General features: G+C 36.5%; 1 protein-coding gene across 7 annotated transcripts in view; it reads right to left on the bottom strand.

Annotated features, from left to right (window-relative positions):
• EFR3A (EFR3 homolog A) overlaps nt 1-17616 on the bottom strand; it is a 121318-nt gene that overhangs the window by 20115 nt on the left and 83587 nt on the right. For 4 of the 7 annotated variants that reach the window (XM_070075500.1, XM_070075503.1, XM_070075501.1 and 1 more), the window contains exons 11-19: nt 16115-16229; nt 14980-15031; nt 13118-13290; nt 12603-12678; nt 6742-6903; nt 6035-6166; nt 4860-4927; nt 3017-3144; nt 2030-2080 (exon numbers count right to left, since the gene is read on the bottom strand). In XM_070075500.1, coding sequence (XP_069931601.1) covers nt 2030-2080; nt 3017-3144; nt 4860-4927; nt 6035-6166; nt 6742-6903; nt 12603-12678; nt 13118-13290; nt 14980-15031; nt 16115-16229 — 957 coding nt within the window. The remainder of the gene's footprint in view (nt 1-2029; nt 2081-3016; nt 3145-4859; nt 4928-6034; nt 6167-6741; nt 6904-12602; nt 12679-13117; nt 13291-14979; nt 15032-16114; nt 16230-17616) is intronic. The other 3 variants (XM_051844033.2, XM_051844031.2, XM_051844034.2) reach the window with 1 other exon arrangement.

The following is a 17616-nucleotide window of genomic DNA, read 5'->3' as shown; positions in this document are numbered from 1 at the left end:
ATGCTGACTGAGGATCCTAAACTTCCCAGATTAAAGACTTCAGGCATATTAGAACTGCTCACTTATAAGCCTTGTTAGAGAGAAATTACACAGAAAATGAAATTCTTTCCTATAATCCAGAATATTAGTAAAGCACTATTTTAGGAGAATTGAGAAAAAGAGTCATTCAAATCATTTTCTGTGTGTTGTGGTTTGGATGAGACCCCAACTTAGAAATGCGCCTTAGAGAGTGGTGCTTAGCACATGTGAAGACATACACTATTCCCTCGAGTTCTAGGGTTACTGGAGATTTTTTTAAAAATGCAATAATCAAATAAAATTGATGAGCACTTATTATATCAGTCACCAACAGTTCTGTTGGGTTTTAGGTAGATCATATTCTTTCTCTAAAATCAGTGCATTTCAATTATTCAATCACCTTCCCCACTAGATCTTAATCCTTGAGGGTAGAGACAGCATCCTTAATTTTTTCTACTCCCCACCAAAGTCATAAAAGTACATTTAGAAAAGGGGTATGCAATAAATGAAAACAAAATTCAATCTATATCATTCTGGGTCCCTGAAAAATCCTTGAGCTAATTTATTAAGTACCAACTGTACAGGAAAGAGTAATTCTACTGGTGTAATCTAATTGAATTATTTAATTTCAGCCTTATTTCCTCATTTGTAGGCTGAGATAATGCTATCTTCCTCACCAAACTTTTATACAGATGAAGTGAGAATTGCATACAAAGTGCTTATCACAGTACCTGCATATAATTAGTCAATACATGGTAGCTACCACTGCGATGATGGTATGATATGGTATTGATGTAGGCAGGCATCCACGTGAAAACTGATTAGGTTGTGAGCCGGAAGACCATGCCTTCACCACGCCCTGTGTGACTTCATGCCCCTACCTTGGCCACACCTGTGCACCCTCCCACCAATCAGCTTAATTAACCACTCCCTTTGAAAGAGGATTAAAAGTCTGCAACACAGTGTGCCTGCTCTCTCCTTTCCTTGGCTTCTTGCCAGTGCGGGGCTTGCTGCGGTCCTGCGCCTAGAGGCTCCTCCTGGCCTAGATGCTCCTCCACATGGCTGGTTCCTGGCACCCTGTATGAATCCAGATTTATCCCTCTCTTTTAGATAAAGCTCTCACTCTCCAATGCATCCTTCTCACTGAATAAAAGCTTAAAAAATGTAACATACTGCCTCGTTGATCTATGCCGGTATTTAGAATCCTTCTCTGAATATTAGGCAAGAACCCACAAGGGCTTACTAATATTGGGAATTTATTAATAAGCATATTGTGATATAGTATGGCACCCCATATTCTGATTTCATATGGTACCCCAGATGGTACTTTTGGGGAACCTTAAGAGGGCTATATTCCGATATCATATTTTAGGGGGCCAATCCCAATATCAGTATGATACACAATACATGGATATTTTGCTATTTCTTTTTATATATTGCTATTAAATAACTTAAATTTTTAAGATGAATATCTGATGGCCATACAGCAAAAGGAAATGTCTTAATTAATTGAGTATCCCATAGAAAATCACCATTTCTTCAGCCTCCTTTTTTCATTAAGGCAAGCCATAGACTGGTTATAAAGTATCAAAGTCCTTACAAATCAGAAAAATCGTAACTCATACATAGTGATTGCTTTGCACCCATACCATTAATTATAAACCGAAATATTCAGAATTCTTCCAGTCAATGACAGAAGGACATTACAAAGTAGAACAGATATTTTTCAGGGGTGGGAGGAACTAAGGAAGAGCAAACTATCTGTTTAAAAAAAAAAAAAAAAGTGCCAGAACTTTAATTTAGAATTAAGGGTAAAGTAACAGGGTAGAAGCACAAAGCAAAAGAATGAAAATAAACAACTGCTGTAAGGAAGGCAAAGCAAAATACAAACTAAACTTCTAGCTATGAAATACACAGGGGACTGGTTCCGCTTCTAAAGCACATTTTAGGCAGCTGTTTTCCTAGAGGACAGACGAGGGAAAGGGCAGGCCTAACTGGCATCTGGATTTACCTTTGCACTTGTGCCTGGGTTTATGAGGCTTTTTGCCTGAAGGAAAGAGAGCTAGATCCAAATTATAAGAATGAAATATTTTAAGTCTTCTTGAAAATTGCTTTAAATAAAAAGTTCTATTAATACTTTTTGTTACGTTTTTATTTCCCAAGAAATTCTTGAAGAACATAATCTCTAATCGTATGACATTAAAAACAAATCGTGAACGCATTCCTGAACATCTTAAGACTATTTTGAAGAACCATCATTGTAACAGATGTGTATATATTTTGCATCTGCATAAAAAAGACAGCTATTTACAAAGATTTGACTATTTCAGCAATTAGTCCAGAAAGCTATCTAACTGAAACCAAATAGTTCTCATATATATCAGAGGTAACCTATAGGAAGAACTGTCTCTTCCAACAAATTTAATATTTATGTAATCAATGGAAAATCAGAGTATAAAATAGAAATTCTTTTTTTTCATTTTTAAAATAAAAACTGAATCTAAAACACCATGCAGTTTTGCCTTCAAAGACCACAGATTCACTTCAGGCAATGCAGAGAATGGAAGGAAACACACAGTTCACAGCTGACAAGAATACTCCTAACTTAAATATAGTTAACAGACTTCTTTACATAGCAAACAGACTGTACTCTTTCAAAGACAAAAGTGGCTAAATAATCACTAATTACTCATTAAACAATTTTCACCCATTTCTATAAGTTAAATACAATATCATTCATGGAGGAAAGACATCATGTTAAGATAATTTATTCAATGTAATCATAAAATAACAATAAAGACTCAAAACTTGATTTGCTAATGATAAAATCATATTTATATCTTTGGATTTGCTAAAGGATTTTAAGTGAAACTTAAAAAATAAACACTCTTAAACATTTGAAAGAGTAGGCTACTCTCTTTTCTTGCCAATTGGATAATGTAAAAACTACCAAACTATAACAATTACCAAGGTTGAGTTTGAATGATCTTCCTCTTACCTGTTACCTGTGGTACATATGGAACTGATAACCTCTCCACGCTATATCCACTTCCTCCCAGTGACTCTGCAATCTTGTTGGTCAGGAAATACAAATTTTTTTCATGTTTCTCTAAAGATTTTGGAAGCCTGGCAGGTTGATCAAAACAACAATCATTCAATATTATTCAAATTACTTAGTAAAAAGTTATTAAGCAAAGCACTCCATAGCAAAATCCTCTCTCTTCTAAATATAATTTCAAATTAATCTGTAATTAGCAACAATCAGTGCATTTTAGGTGACTAAACCGAGCTCTTTAAAAGCAGATGGTGGGGGCCCTGGCCTGAAGTGCCGGCATCCCATTTGGGCGCCGGTGCGAGTCCCGGCTGCTCAACTTCTGGTCCAGCAATCTGCTATGGCCTGGGATAGCAGTAGAAGATGGCCCAAATCCTTGGGCCCCTGAACCCTTGTGGGAGACCAGGAAGAAGCTCCTGGCTCCTGGCTGTGGATCAGCACAGCTCCGGCTGTTGTGGCCATCTGGGAAGTGAACCAGTGAATGGAAGACCTCTCTCTCTCTGCCTCTCCTTTCTCTCTGTGTATAACTCTGACTTTCAAGAGAAGGGGTGGGAGAGTCAGTATGGTGGAAAAAATCACTATATTCCTAAAGTTGTGCTTATAAAATGCATGAAATCTGTATTCCTTAAACACAAAGTTTCTTTGGGGAGAAAAATAAACAAACATGAAAAAAAAATCTTAAAAAAAAAAAAAAGCAGATAGTGGGGTCAGTGCTGTGGGGTAGTGGGTTAAAGCCACCACCTTCAGTGCTGACATCCAGTTCAAGTCCCGGCTGCTCCACTTCCGATCCAGCTCCTGCTATGGCCTGGGAAAGCAGTAGAAGATGGCCCAAGTCCTTGGGCCCCTGCACCTCTATGGGAGACCTGGAAGAAGATCCTGGCTCCTGCCTTCGGATCAGTGCAGCTCTGGCCGCTGTGGCCAATTGAGGAATGAACCAGCAGATGGAATACCTCTCTTTCTCTGCCATCTCCTTTTCTCTCTGTGTAACTCTGACAGTCAAATAAATAAATAAATCTTAAAAAAAAAAAAAAAGCAGATGGTATGTAGCCCCACATACTAACTACGGTGTTCTGACTCTTCTCCCAGTGATGTTCCAATAGTGAATTTAGCCTCATAGTCTCTGTTCATATTGAACATAAAATGAGAAGCACACAGTAAAACCAATTTTTATTTTCATGCTAATTAAAAATCTTCAGTAAGGTATAAAATCAAAACTGTAGCTCATTATTAATAAAAACTACAATCAATTAGCCAAGTGACTGAAAGCACTTCCCAAACCACACAGTTTCACTTTGCGTTTAAAGTGCTGATATGATCTTACGCTGACACTTCCAATATTGAATAGCTTGTAGAACCAAAAATTTGAATAAAATATGGAAGCTTATTACTATATCTGTTTCCTTTGGCAAGCAAGTTATCAATTTTAATACATTCTTTCACAATTTTATGAGTATTGTTATCTATTACTGAAAATTTGCAACAGGATATTATGTTCTCTTAAATAAGGGTTTATTTATATAAGAGAACATAAAAAAAGTTATACTTAAAAGACATATTCCTACATTAAAACAAACATGATATAGTTTTCCTTTTTTTTGGTGACACTCCATGTGTGCATGAGTTGATATTTATAATGCACAAGAGCTTCTTATAGTAAGGAGAGAGGCTGGGTTACTTAAATGACACAAACACAAAATAATGATCAATATAAGATGGGAAAAATAATTACAGCAATAATCTACGTCATTGGATTTTCAAGTCAGCACTTCTTTATAAAGAATTCACATACATGCACTTATCTCTGAAAATATGCTCTGGTAGAAAATAAGGGGCTTCCATAGTTCGAATTTCAATAACCTGAAAAAGTCAAAAACAAAACAAATATCAAAAACCTTACCTCTCAAGACCTTGCAAAGAAACTCTGAAAAACAATTTAAAAAGGACAAAACCTTTAAACATTTAAATGAAATATAATTTTATTTTGAAATTTAAGCTAAGTCTTGAGCCCAGAGTTCATTTTTGTTTTATTGTTTTAAAACCCTAGGATACACTGTCAAATTTTAACAATAAAGTAATATATAAAGTAAGAAATGATATTTTACATTTGCTCAAACCTACTATGAAGGAACAAGTATTTTTCCCAAAGAACTACTTTGGAAATCCCACTGGAAACCACCACCCTGCACGTTCCGCACACGTCCTGTAGCCTGCGCACCCTGCACGTTCTGCACACGTCCTGTAGCCTGCGCATGGGGCCTCAACCCGTCTGTGTGATGTGGCCCTCCACTGCTCCTGAGCGATGGGAACAGGGCATTCTGCTGTTAGAACAGCTGCTAATGCAGGCCTCAGAACTTACCTGCCTGTTTACTGAATGACCAAGTGTTATTAAGATGCACAAAACCTATACTTTTAAGGACTGAAAGATGTACTTCCAATTTCATAAAAATTAGGTTCTTCATGTCAGATGTTTTTAGAAGTGGACTTGTTCTGCTAAGTTAGGGACTCTTAAATGTATATGAAATCACATAAGTAACTAGTTAAGAGTTATTGCTGAAAAAACCTTAAGCATAATTGAAGGACTCAAGACAAAATTTTAAGACTCATGTTGATTCAGTTTTTAAATATGCCTCAAGTAGAGTAAAACAATAATGTAACATAAGAACAAATACAGCATGATTTTGGAAAATTTAGATATTAAGATTCATAATGCTAAAGAAAAAATTATGCAAGTAATCACACAAGATATTAACAAAGAAAACTCACCCACTACATTAAAAAATTCTAAGAAGTATTAAAGAAAATACAGGATAAAAATACTAACCGTAGTTTAGCTGTGATTTCAATTTAATTACTATTTTTATAGAACTGTCTTAATAATTTGATATATAATCATAAAAATTAATCACCACTGAAAGAAAATAAGCCATTTTTAGACAAGTTTAAGGACTTTTGTAAATTCATTACCTTGCTAACATGCTGGCAAAATGCAGGGACAGCTATCATCTGACTGACAAAGTTGAGGTACGCTGCAACCAGGGCCATGATTCCACACCGATGGAACATTGGCAAATTATCCTCATTGATAATCGCACTGTCCTTGAGTAAGAAACAAACACATTCAACAGATCACATGCTTAAGCTCCACTGACACCTCCTCTATGGCTACCTGGAAAACTGCAGGCAGTCTGGAACGCTAACAAAAGCGTCATCTTATCCGAAGCTATTTTCTAAAAGAATTCTGAAAGGACAATAAATGCCCATTCACAGCGGAGTTAAATCTCAACTTCAATGTCTCTTTCTTGAAAAAGCCTTTTCTATTCTAACATCTCCATGCATACTGTCCCTATATTTTATAATGTACAAATGCAATTTAAATACATCAAATACATAATTAGTATTCAAAGACTATCTTTCCACTAGACAGACAGTATGGGTGTACAGGCTGTCTTTTTCACCACAGCATCCCAAGGGCCATGAAGTCAATACTCGTTAAAAAAAAGAATGCTATTATAATCTTGGGTAATTTAGATTTATAAGTAGACATCTCTAATTAAAATTCATGTCTTTGGATAAAGGCAGTAACACTTTAGAAAAGGTGTCTGTTTCATTAAAAAAAATCAAAATAAAAACACAAAACCAGTTTTCTTCAGTGACAGGTAATGAAAGCACACCTGTAAGGCAATGACCAGGCGGATAAGATCGATAACCACTTCTTCGTTGGCCAGTTCAATGGTTATAAGAGCAAGAGAAGTGTAAAGTAGCTCATAGTTTTTCTGAACATTGTCTTCCTCTTTACAGCCCAAATATATGTGCCGATACAGCTGCTGCCCATTCTGTAAGGAAATGACAGAGAAAAAAGATAATTCTGCTTAAAATGTAGTGAAGGCAAATGTCACATACATATAACCTTATAAAACAGTTCTTTTATTTCATAATGTAACATGGAAGTTGAGGTGATAATTATATGGTCAAACTGAATTCAGATGATTAACATCAACAAATATGTTAACATACAACTACAAAACGATGGTGGAGTTGAAGAGCAAACCTTAAAAACAGCAACTAAGGAATACTTCTAATGTAAACAATGTTTTTAGCAATAATTTGGGAAAACAAAATCAAATTATAGATTGATTTGAGAAAACACTGAAGTGGATGGCAGAATCCTGGGAAGATGCTTTTGTAGTACAGCCTTGGCAATGACACTGAATACTCTGCTGTGGGGAAATGTACTGGCTTTCTTGTCTTGGGGATAAACCTTATGCTGTGGGTTGATAGATATCCAAGTGTGGCACAGTGAGCTATGACTCAACCTGAAGCGCCAGCATCCCCTATGGGCAGTGGCTGGTGTCCTGGCTGCTCTTCTTCTGATCCAGCTCTGTGCTAATGGCCTGGGAAAGCAGTGGAAGATGGCACACGTTCTTGGGCCCCTGTACCCACATGGGAGACTGGGAGGATGCTTCTGGTTCCTAGCTTCAGATAGGTGTAGCTCTGGTCATTGCAACCATATGGGAAGTGAACCAGCATATGGAAGACCTTTCTTTCTAATTCTACCTCTCAAATAAATAAATAAATATTAACTTAGGTGTGGAGTCTCCAAAGGCAAGTCCAAAGTCTATTTACCGGAAAGAGGGAAAAGAAACTCCACAGGCATCGCACAGAGGTTTCTCTCTAAACTAGATTAGTATATATATTTTTTTAATTTAATTTTATTTTTTTTAATTTTTTGACAGGCAGAGTGGACAGTGAGAGAGAGAGACAAAGAGAAAGGTCTTCCTTTTCCATTGGTTCACCCTCCAATGGCCGCCGCGGCTGGCACACTGCGCTGATCCGATGGCAGGAGCCAGGTACTTCTCCTGGTCTCCCATGGGGTGTAGGGCCCAACCACCTGGGCCATCCTCCACTGCACTCCCTGGCCACAGCAGAGAGCTGGCCTGGAAGAGGGGCAACCGGGACAGAATCCGGCGCCCTGACCGAGACTAGAACCCGGTGTGCCGGCGCCGCAAGGCAGAGGATTAGCCTATTGAGCGGCGGCGCAGGCCCTAGATTAGTATATTAATACCTAAGTATTTTAATAAAGGATATAGGGCTGGCACTGTGGCACAGCAGGTAAAGCTGTCGCCTGTGGTGCCGGTATACCATATGGGCGCCAGTTCAAGTTCTGGCGGCTCCACTTCCAATTCAGCTCTCTGCTGTGGCCTGGGAAAGCAGTGGAAGATGGCCCAAGTCCTTGGGTCCCTGCACCTGTATGGTAGACCCAGCGGAAGCTCCTGGCTCCTGGAATGGCTGCCATGCTCCTGCCTTCCCTACTCCTCATCCTTTCCCATATTTGATTTAACTAGTTAGTGGTCAAGCATTAGTGTTTTTACAGCACCAAGCTTCCCAGGTAACTGTAGTGTTCAGCCAGCATTAGGAACACACACACCACCATGTGGCAGGGGTTGAGTGGAGTGGGGGCTGTCAGGCCTGCTTCTTGGCAGGTTCCTCTGAGTACTTCAGAAGAGAGAACTGAGCAGGAACAGCACGAGACTCTTGTACCCAGCCTGTCTATAGCAAGTGTGTATTCTGCTCTGTTCTCCATCCAACTGTGACAGTGACTGCTTGCATCTGCTGAAACCAGTGGTGCATGTACGCACGCCTTTTTGGTTACAGATATGAAACTATGCTCTCCTACCCAGATTCCTTTGTCTTTGAAGTTGACAGTCAGGTTGGTACCACTCTGAATTCAGAGTTTGCTTTTTTCTTGAAGAGTGTCATTCTTGGGTAGAAAAGAAAGGTCTTATGTACTAGGTCTTCTCAAACCCTGAGACATACTCTTGAATCCCATACTTTCTAAACATTAAAAAACATTAAAGCAGTGCTCACAGGTTCAGTTTTCAGGTTCCATAAGTAATTTAAGTGTATTTTTAAAAATCATCGCTACATACCCACCATATTAAATAAAATTAAAATTCTGCAATATTTATTATAACCATGCAGAATAAACAGGTTTAATGACTTTTTAAAGTATCTGGGTATTATTTGGTGAATCTGAAGAATGCATAACCTTCTATGCAGTGATTTCTCCTCCAGCCCTTTCAGAAATGGGAACTGAATACATCATCACACACACACAAGCATGCTTGTGCATATCATGGAATGTATTTACTCCATGGAATACTGTGAAAGCTACCTACACATGGATGGATTCCACCAAGATGGAGCTGAATGAGAAAAACTAAGCAGAACAACACACAAACTGAGGTTCCTCTCATACAAAATACACGAAGTAGCCAAATAAACTAAATAATATTGTTTAAAAGTCAGAGCTGTGGGACAGGTGTTTGGCTGAGCAGTTAAGTGGCTGTATAGGAAATCCTTAGGAAGCCCACATCCCACATCTAAGTGCCTGAGACTGACACCCAGCCCCAGCTCCTGACTCCACGGCTTCCTGCTCCTGCAGACCCTGGGAGGCAGCAGTGATGGCTAGGAACACCTCCCAGGGTAAAGTGTAAGGGCATCCTGCGCCCAGGGACTTCTTTTTTCAAACAGACCCAATCTAAGATGTTCTAAGATGGGCAAGTTTTAGGCATGGCAATAACATGAAGCACAGCTTCCTGAACAGACAACTGCTAGCACAGAAAACATACTCCCCATGCTGAATGCAGATTCTCTCACAAAAAGGGCAGTCCACTGTCCTGTGGCTACAGAACACAATCCTTCTCTTCAGAACTTTGTAGAAATTTTTGTAAACTGCCAGTTAAGGTTGCTTATGAAAATCAAATAGCATTTTTACTGATAAAGAAATTAGAAAGGTAAATTAAAAAGAGTGTCTAATTCTAAAAATAAAATTTTGGTGAAGGAAAAAGTATGAACTGATTTTTCCTAAGGAAGAAGATCCTATTAGTTATAGTCCATCCTATCAGTAACAAATGCTAACCACTTTAGTTATTTGACACTGGAAAACAGGACAACTAACTCAGGAACCAGTTAAAAGATTCAAAATTTAACATATAACAAAGCAGTCTCATCTTGCAGGCAAATAAATCAATCATTCAAATTGATGATGAGAAAAACTAAGCATGGAGAAGTGTTATTTCTATCACTATCATAACAGATAAAATGAAAACCAGTCTCAGTGTTCGGTATTATTGAAGGTCATCACATAAATCCAAAGACCTTGAATTAACCATCAATTTAGTTTCCAAAATTCATTGTTTTATTCAGGATTAAAAGTTCCTCAGTGATGTGCAACATCTTCTTTAGCTGGGTTATATTAAAAAATACACAAAAAATACAATTTGGTAAGAGTTAATGTCTCTGCCCTATTGATTAACCAGCATTCTGATATACAAGGTTACTTCAAAGGATCATGGAAAAATGAAATTAAAAAATAAGCTCAGATTTATGCTAGAAAACTTTGAAATCTATGCAGTTTTCTGAATCCACATTTTCTTTTTTTTTTTACTTTTATTTAATGAATATAAATTTCCAAAGTACAGCTTATGGATTACAATGGCTTCCCCCCCCATAACTTCCCTCCCACCCGCAACCCTCCCCTTTCCCTCTCCCTCTCCCTTTCCATTCACATCAAGATTCATTTTCAATTATCTTTATATACAGAAGATCAGTTTAGCATATATTAAGTAAAGATTTCAACAGTCTGCACCCACATAGAAACACAAAGTGCAAAATACTGTTTGAGTACTCGTTATAGCATTAAATCACAATGTACAGCACATTAAGGACAGAGATCCTACATGAGGAGTAAGTGCACAGGGACTCCTGTTGTTGACTTAACAAATTGACACTCTTGTTTATGGCATCAGTAATCACCCTAGGTTCTTGTCATGAGTTGCCAAGGCTATGGAAGCCTTTTGAGTTCACCGACTCTGATCATATTTAGACAAGGTTGTAGTCAGAGTGGAAGTTCTCTCCTCCCTTGAGAGAAAGGTACCTCCTTCTTTGATGACCTGTTCTTTCCACTGGGATCTCACTCGTGGAGATCTTTCATTTAGGCCTTTATTTATTTATTTATTTATTTTGCCAGAGTGTCTTGGCTTTCCATGCCTGAAATACTCTCATGGGCTTTTCAGCCAGATCCGCATGCCTTAAGGGCTGATTCTGAGGCCAGAGTGCTGTTTAGGACATCTGCCATTCTATGGGTCTGCTGTGTATCTCGCTTCCCAAGTTGGATCGTTCTCTCCCTTTTTTATTCTATCAGTATTTGCAGACACTAGTCTTGTTTATGTGATCCCTTTGGCTCTTAGTCCTATCATTGTGATCAATTGTGAACTGAAATTGATCACTTGGACTAGTGAGATGGCATTGGTACATGCCACCTTGATGGTGAATCCACATTTTCTATGAACTTTTTATGGCCTCTCTTTTTTTTTATAGCCCCTCATTATTATAACCCAACCTAAAAATATTTTTATTCAAGGAATCAAGGAACAATATTTTCTTTTTATTTTAAAGATTTTTATTTATTTATTGAGAGAGAGTTACAGACAGTGAGAAGGAGAGTCAGAGAGAAAGGTCTTCCGTCCGTTGGTTCATTCCCCAAATGGCTGCAACAGCCAGAGCCGTGCCAATCCAAAGCCAAGAGCTGGGGCTTCCCCTGGTCTCCCACACGAGTGCAGGGGCCCGAGGACTTTCTCTGCTTTTCCAAGCCATAGCAGAGAGCTGGACTGGAAGAGCAGCAGCTGGGACCAGAACCAGCGCCCATATGGGTTGCCGGCGCAGCAGGCGGAAGACTAACCTACTGCGTCACTGCGCCAGCCCCACAATATTTTCAAAATAAATTTTGAAACTGAAGGAATTCACTTGATGCGCAGAAATCAATAATGATAGAGATGGCAACATTAAAGATGGTGACTGCAGAAAGTGTGGTCTAAGGAGGCAGAAACATGGACCTGAGAGATTTCTGCACCAACCTTCCTACGTGTCTGTGTTCCCTGCAACTCTATAGACAGAGCTCCCTTACCCACCATGACGAGTGTAGCGTGGCGCTTAGAACGTGTCACCTTTCAACACTAAGCTCAGTGTATGGCTAACACTTTGGATAAATAATGACCCAGAAATTCATTCAATATGCTAGAAAACCCTACAGAATTTAAATTATCATCATGGAAATCTAGCTAGATAGTACTTAAGGGAAGAGATCATGCCTAATTCATTTTTGTATCCCAAATGGAGATAGAACAGTGCCTAATACACAGTAAATATTCATTATAGTTATTTATTCAATGGTGACAGCCATTTTCAAAAACTTTAAGTTGTTTATAAAAGAGCCACTAAAAAGTAAAATCAGCATGTGTGTTCTGGATGGAGGAAGAGTACAGGGTAGAAATGAGAGTTTTCATTCAAAAGAAATTCTCTGGAACTATTACAGAAATGTAAGCTGGAGGAGACACCAGCAGGAATGTTGTAGCCATGTGGGGTGGCTGAAGTCAGCAGCATGATTCTAAGGCTTCATTTTAAAAAGCAACAGATCAACAGAAAAGCACCTAAAATTTATATTATGGATTTAGTTTTCACAAGACGATCTTACCTTTTTCATGAAACTTGTATCTTGTCTACAGATTTTTTCTCTTTTTATCTTTAGGTCAGCTACATCTGGTATTATTCTAGAGATAATCAATATAATGTTTTGAATAAATAGCATATTTAGTTATAATATCATGTCTTATATGGAAAAAAGTATTTATAATTAGGAGTTTACTTAATTTTTAATGAGCATTTAAAAGATGCCTATATGTATTGATACTACCGAATTATCAAGACAAATTAAGGGGGATCAAATATAGCAATCTAAATAGTAAGGTAATTCTTAAATTTAAAGCAAAAGCAAAATAAAAATCATGTTAATTAGTGACTACTAGCAGATAAGACCTTTGAAATGTACATTAAACAACCTCCAAGCATTTCCTGTCTTAAATATATTAATCGTTAAATAAAACTCTGTAAGAATAAAGTCTGAAAATTCTCGATGGAAGAAAATCACAATACTTTAAGGCATTCGTTAGAAGACGTCATCAACTCAGCCCGTTTCAGCACGGCCATTACCTGATCCCCCGGAGCTTGGCTCTATTGTCGTGGCGATCCATGAGGTTGTGCATGACCTCCAGAACTAACTGTCTCAGTTCATAATCTTCCATAAGGGATGGAGACAACAAAGGGTCCAGAAAAGACCCTGGAAGTGCAGTAACAATTGTCTTTGCTTTGTATCCAGAGGTTACCTGTTTATGAGGAGGAAAACAAATAAAAAACATTTGTCACTAATGCTTTGGTAAGATTCTCATATTGTTTTACCTAGAGAAACAAAATATGGACATAAGCTTGAAGGAAAGACATAAAGGAAATCAGTGAAGTGCCATTATTCTTAAAAGAATACTACTACTACCAACAGGACAGTTACCAAGTGCCAGGCATGATCTAACCCCCAACTATGTATTGATTCCATCCAGAGCACATCTGGTGAGTAGTCATGAGCAAAGCCCCATTTTGTAAAGGAAACTGAGGTTTTTATAGGTTAGGAATAGGTAGTGAGAATGAAGAGGTGGAAAATACTAAAGGTAAGTCCTTCAAATTTTAAATTTAAATTTGTAAATTATTCTTTTAGTTTAAATTAAGCAGTTGGATAACAGGAACACAATTTCATTTTGGAATGTCACACTTTATTATTTATTTGACTTGACATTTTGAGAATATCAGTATTCTCTAAATTTAAAGTTTTTAAGGAGAATATACTTAAATGTTATTAATATATTTTAATTGTATCACACATATATTTTTCAGTTGGCTATGTGGTATAATCAATTTACTTAGGGAATATGTTTAGTATAAACAAAGATCAGGAACAAATGAAAATTCAGCTGGGAGTTTCTACTTATTCTCAAGATTATAAGCATATATGGATATTAAACATTTATATTTTGCACACTTACTATAGAATGGAGGTTATTTTCTAAATTGGCAGGGAAACTGGTGGGACAATTAGCTACCAACTTAGGAAATTAAAAATATATACATATTTCTCACACTATCTTCAAAAAATTTTCAGATAAAAATTCTAAATAGAGAATACCAAATTTAAAAAAAATTTATAATATACATAGTGTGTTTATAGCACAGTTGGCCACAACTTATTAAATAAGACACAAATAAAAAGGTGAGAAACAGAAAGCACTGATAATTATGTCTATATTCAAATATCACAAGTACCATGAACAAGATTAAAAATGAAATCACAGAAGATACTATTGTATCTTTAGGTATGAGAGAATTCCTTAAAAAAATAGGATTATGGGACATTAATATTTTCCCAGAATAAACCAGGAAGATATTGAATTGGAAAAGACACACTTTCCAAACAACTGGCCCCTGCCTAGTTCTTGTCATTACATTTGGAGTAGCTGAATAAAAAAAGAATACTGTTAACTATGAAATAATCAGCATTTCTCATTTTGGCTATAATTTTCCTTTTCAACTACTTACAGTCACTCCCAATTTAACATACTAGATTTTCATTTTCATGAATTCTTTTCCCAGTACAAAATCACTATTTGGTCAGGGTGTGAAGGAAGGAGCCTACTATGTAAAAGAACTCTAGACTTCAATCCCAAGTTCTACTCTTTAGCACAGTGGCCATGATGAACTGCCTCAACTCCCTCCACTCCTCTGAGACCAGGCATCTGCAAAATGGCAGTATTTCCTGTCCTTTGTATATTTCATCATTATGAAGACCAAACAAAATGACAGAAGGAAGGAAACAGTAGTAAAAAGTACAGGGTAATAAAGAAAAATGCAAAATATTTAATTCCAGAAACAGTGTTTAGTAAATAAGAAAATGAAGCTGATGATGTGAGGCTATTCCTTTATTTTTCAGTAACTTAAAGTGTGTCCTTCATATGCCTTAAATGCCTTACCATGAGTAAAGACCTCAGCAACATTATCTGAATCCGCCTCGTTCCCAAATCCCTAAAATATACAAAATGCTGGCATTAAAACTCATTAACATTCGCTCCTATTACTATTTATTGATTTTAAAATTCCATTCCACTGGCTGTTATTTTTATGATAGCAAAAGGCATGGCACACTTTATAAGCTAAAGTAAATTTCATATGAATTAAATTTATTACACATATATAAAAATCAAATTTAAACAAAAAAAATTGAGATATTGGCTTTCAAAGCAAACAGTACTATAACATATGATGACATGAAAATCAAATCATATGAATACATAAGTGAACAATTCAAATTAAAAGACACTATAAATCAGGAAAAATATGTACTGTGAATATAGGCGATGAATATGTCTTCAATATATAACAATAAGTAAAGAATAGATGATTAAAAACAATTAATAAATGGAAAACCAAATAAGATACTGCCATTTCCTTATTAAATTAGAAAAAAAAAAAAACCTACAAACTACAGCTTTGGTATGATATGAAACCACATTAAATATATAAAACAAGGGGAAGAGAACAGGTTAGCTTTAAAATCACAATCAGTTCTAGAATTCTAGAATAAGCCAATATTCCTGATACACTAACATTAAAAGTATTTTTAACAGACAACTTGAAACTTTACCTTAAATATGTACGCACATACATAATGACCAGGTTGAATAAACCTTACACTTGTTCAATAAAAGACATAGAAAATTTGAGATTTTATAAGCTGAAAAATTATTTTATTATTTTTTTAAAGATTCATTTATTTATTTATTTAAAAGCCAGAGTTACATGCAGAGAGTGAGAGAGACAGACAGAGGTCTTCCAACAGCTGGTTCACTCCCCAATTGGTCACAACAGCTGGAGTTTCTGGCTCCTGGCTTCGGATTGGCCAAGCCCCAGCTGTGCGCAGGCATTTGGGGAGAGAACCAGTGAACAGAAAATTTCTACCTCTCGCTCTGTCACTTTTTCAAATAAAATAATAGTAATAATAGTAAAATAAATAAATCTTTAAAAATACATACAAAGCTATAATTTTCTAGATTTCTTTCAGAAAAAATTTAATCCAAGACTAAATGCAAATTTAGTCTGAGAACATACCCTAGTTGACTGATATCCAAAGTGTGGGCAGATGTTCCAAAAACAGGTACTTTTCCCATGATGAACATCATGATTTCTGACCTCTGATAATCTGGCAGATTACTTCCAAAAAATCCTGTAGAAATATTAAGATGCATTTTGCAAATTAGGAAGGTTTATTTTTTCAATAATACAAAATTGTAATTTATTGAAAGCTTCCAATATGTGGTAAAACAATGACTGCCTTTAAGGTAAATCTAACAGTAAAGATAATGGAATTTCATTTGCCCAAAATCATTTCATCACGTATAATACATGTCTAATGAACTAATATGTAGGGAATGTAATAAACTGGAGCCAGAAATATCTTGCTTTAGCTAATAGTGGCAAGCCATTATCAAGTTGAGTGGACTGGAGTTTTAGAAAAAGGTAAAAGAGAGTTTGATAGTATTTCTGCTAAAACTCTGCTCATATACTGAGAGTAGAAATTCTTGTTCTGGAAAAGACGTCAGTAGTTGGGCTACACTAGTTGGTAAAGAAGTCAACAATCAGGAGACTACTGAAGCATCTTCCCAGGATTGCTCAAATGTTAACTCTGAGTTAATTCAACAGACATCATTCAATGGGTATAAAAAATATGAAATTTATACATTTGTCATTTTTCTCATGCAATCTTGAGATTGAGGACATTTTAAATTTATCTGCTGTAGCTTTTGGATGGCTGACATGCTGGTCAGAAAAGATTTCCAAGTTTCAATTATTTTATTATTTATTTGCATTTTAAATGTTCTTGTTTCGTTGAAAGATAAGAACAGATATCAAATCCTAGTTGTTCTTATTCCTTTCTTAAAATCCAACATAATCATTACGGACTCTTTGTATTTTTAACATTTCTTTAACAGTGAGTTTGCTTTTTTTAACTTAACTCTTCAGCTGCTGTGATTAGGATTAATAATTTATTTATACACCCTCAAATTGCTTTTCTCATCATTTTGATTGGGCTTAGGGGGTAAAAGTGATCTCCCAAAATCAGACTAGCAATCAAAAATCTCATTATCTTAACATTACTCCATCTGCATAAAGTATATTATTCTAGCTAATATTTAACGAGCACTCTTTCATAAAACAAGAATCTATTTTGTATTCGAATCCTCAAAGCAGCCTTACGAGTCTAAGTATTATTATTTGTCTTAGTTTCTTCTGTGGAAATGAGGTCAAGACTTAAGAACTACTGTAAGAAATTACACAGCTAATATTAAGGCCTCAAGAAATGGCTATTTCTTTCCAAAGTCTATGCTATTAGTATGTTATTCTTCCTCTATAGAAGCTACTTTTAACTTCCTAAGCACCCAATTAGATATGTTCCTAAACACTGCAGAAAACTGGATACTGTTTTTGCTGTTCCCAACATCAGTCATTAGCACAAGAACATAAAATAGCGTGCGCTTCTGATTACCACAGCACCTGGCATAGACTGCCCACCTATCAGGCTGCTAAAAGCTTACAAGCACCGCCATGCCTCT

Source organism: Oryctolagus cuniculus, chromosome 6 (assembly GCF_964237555.1).
Source record: "Oryctolagus cuniculus chromosome 6, mOryCun1.1, whole genome shotgun sequence".
Taxonomy (NCBI): domain Eukaryota; kingdom Metazoa; phylum Chordata; class Mammalia; order Lagomorpha; family Leporidae; genus Oryctolagus; species Oryctolagus cuniculus.
Note: the sequence above shows the minus strand (reverse complement) of the source record. Positions and strands in the feature narration are given on the sequence as shown.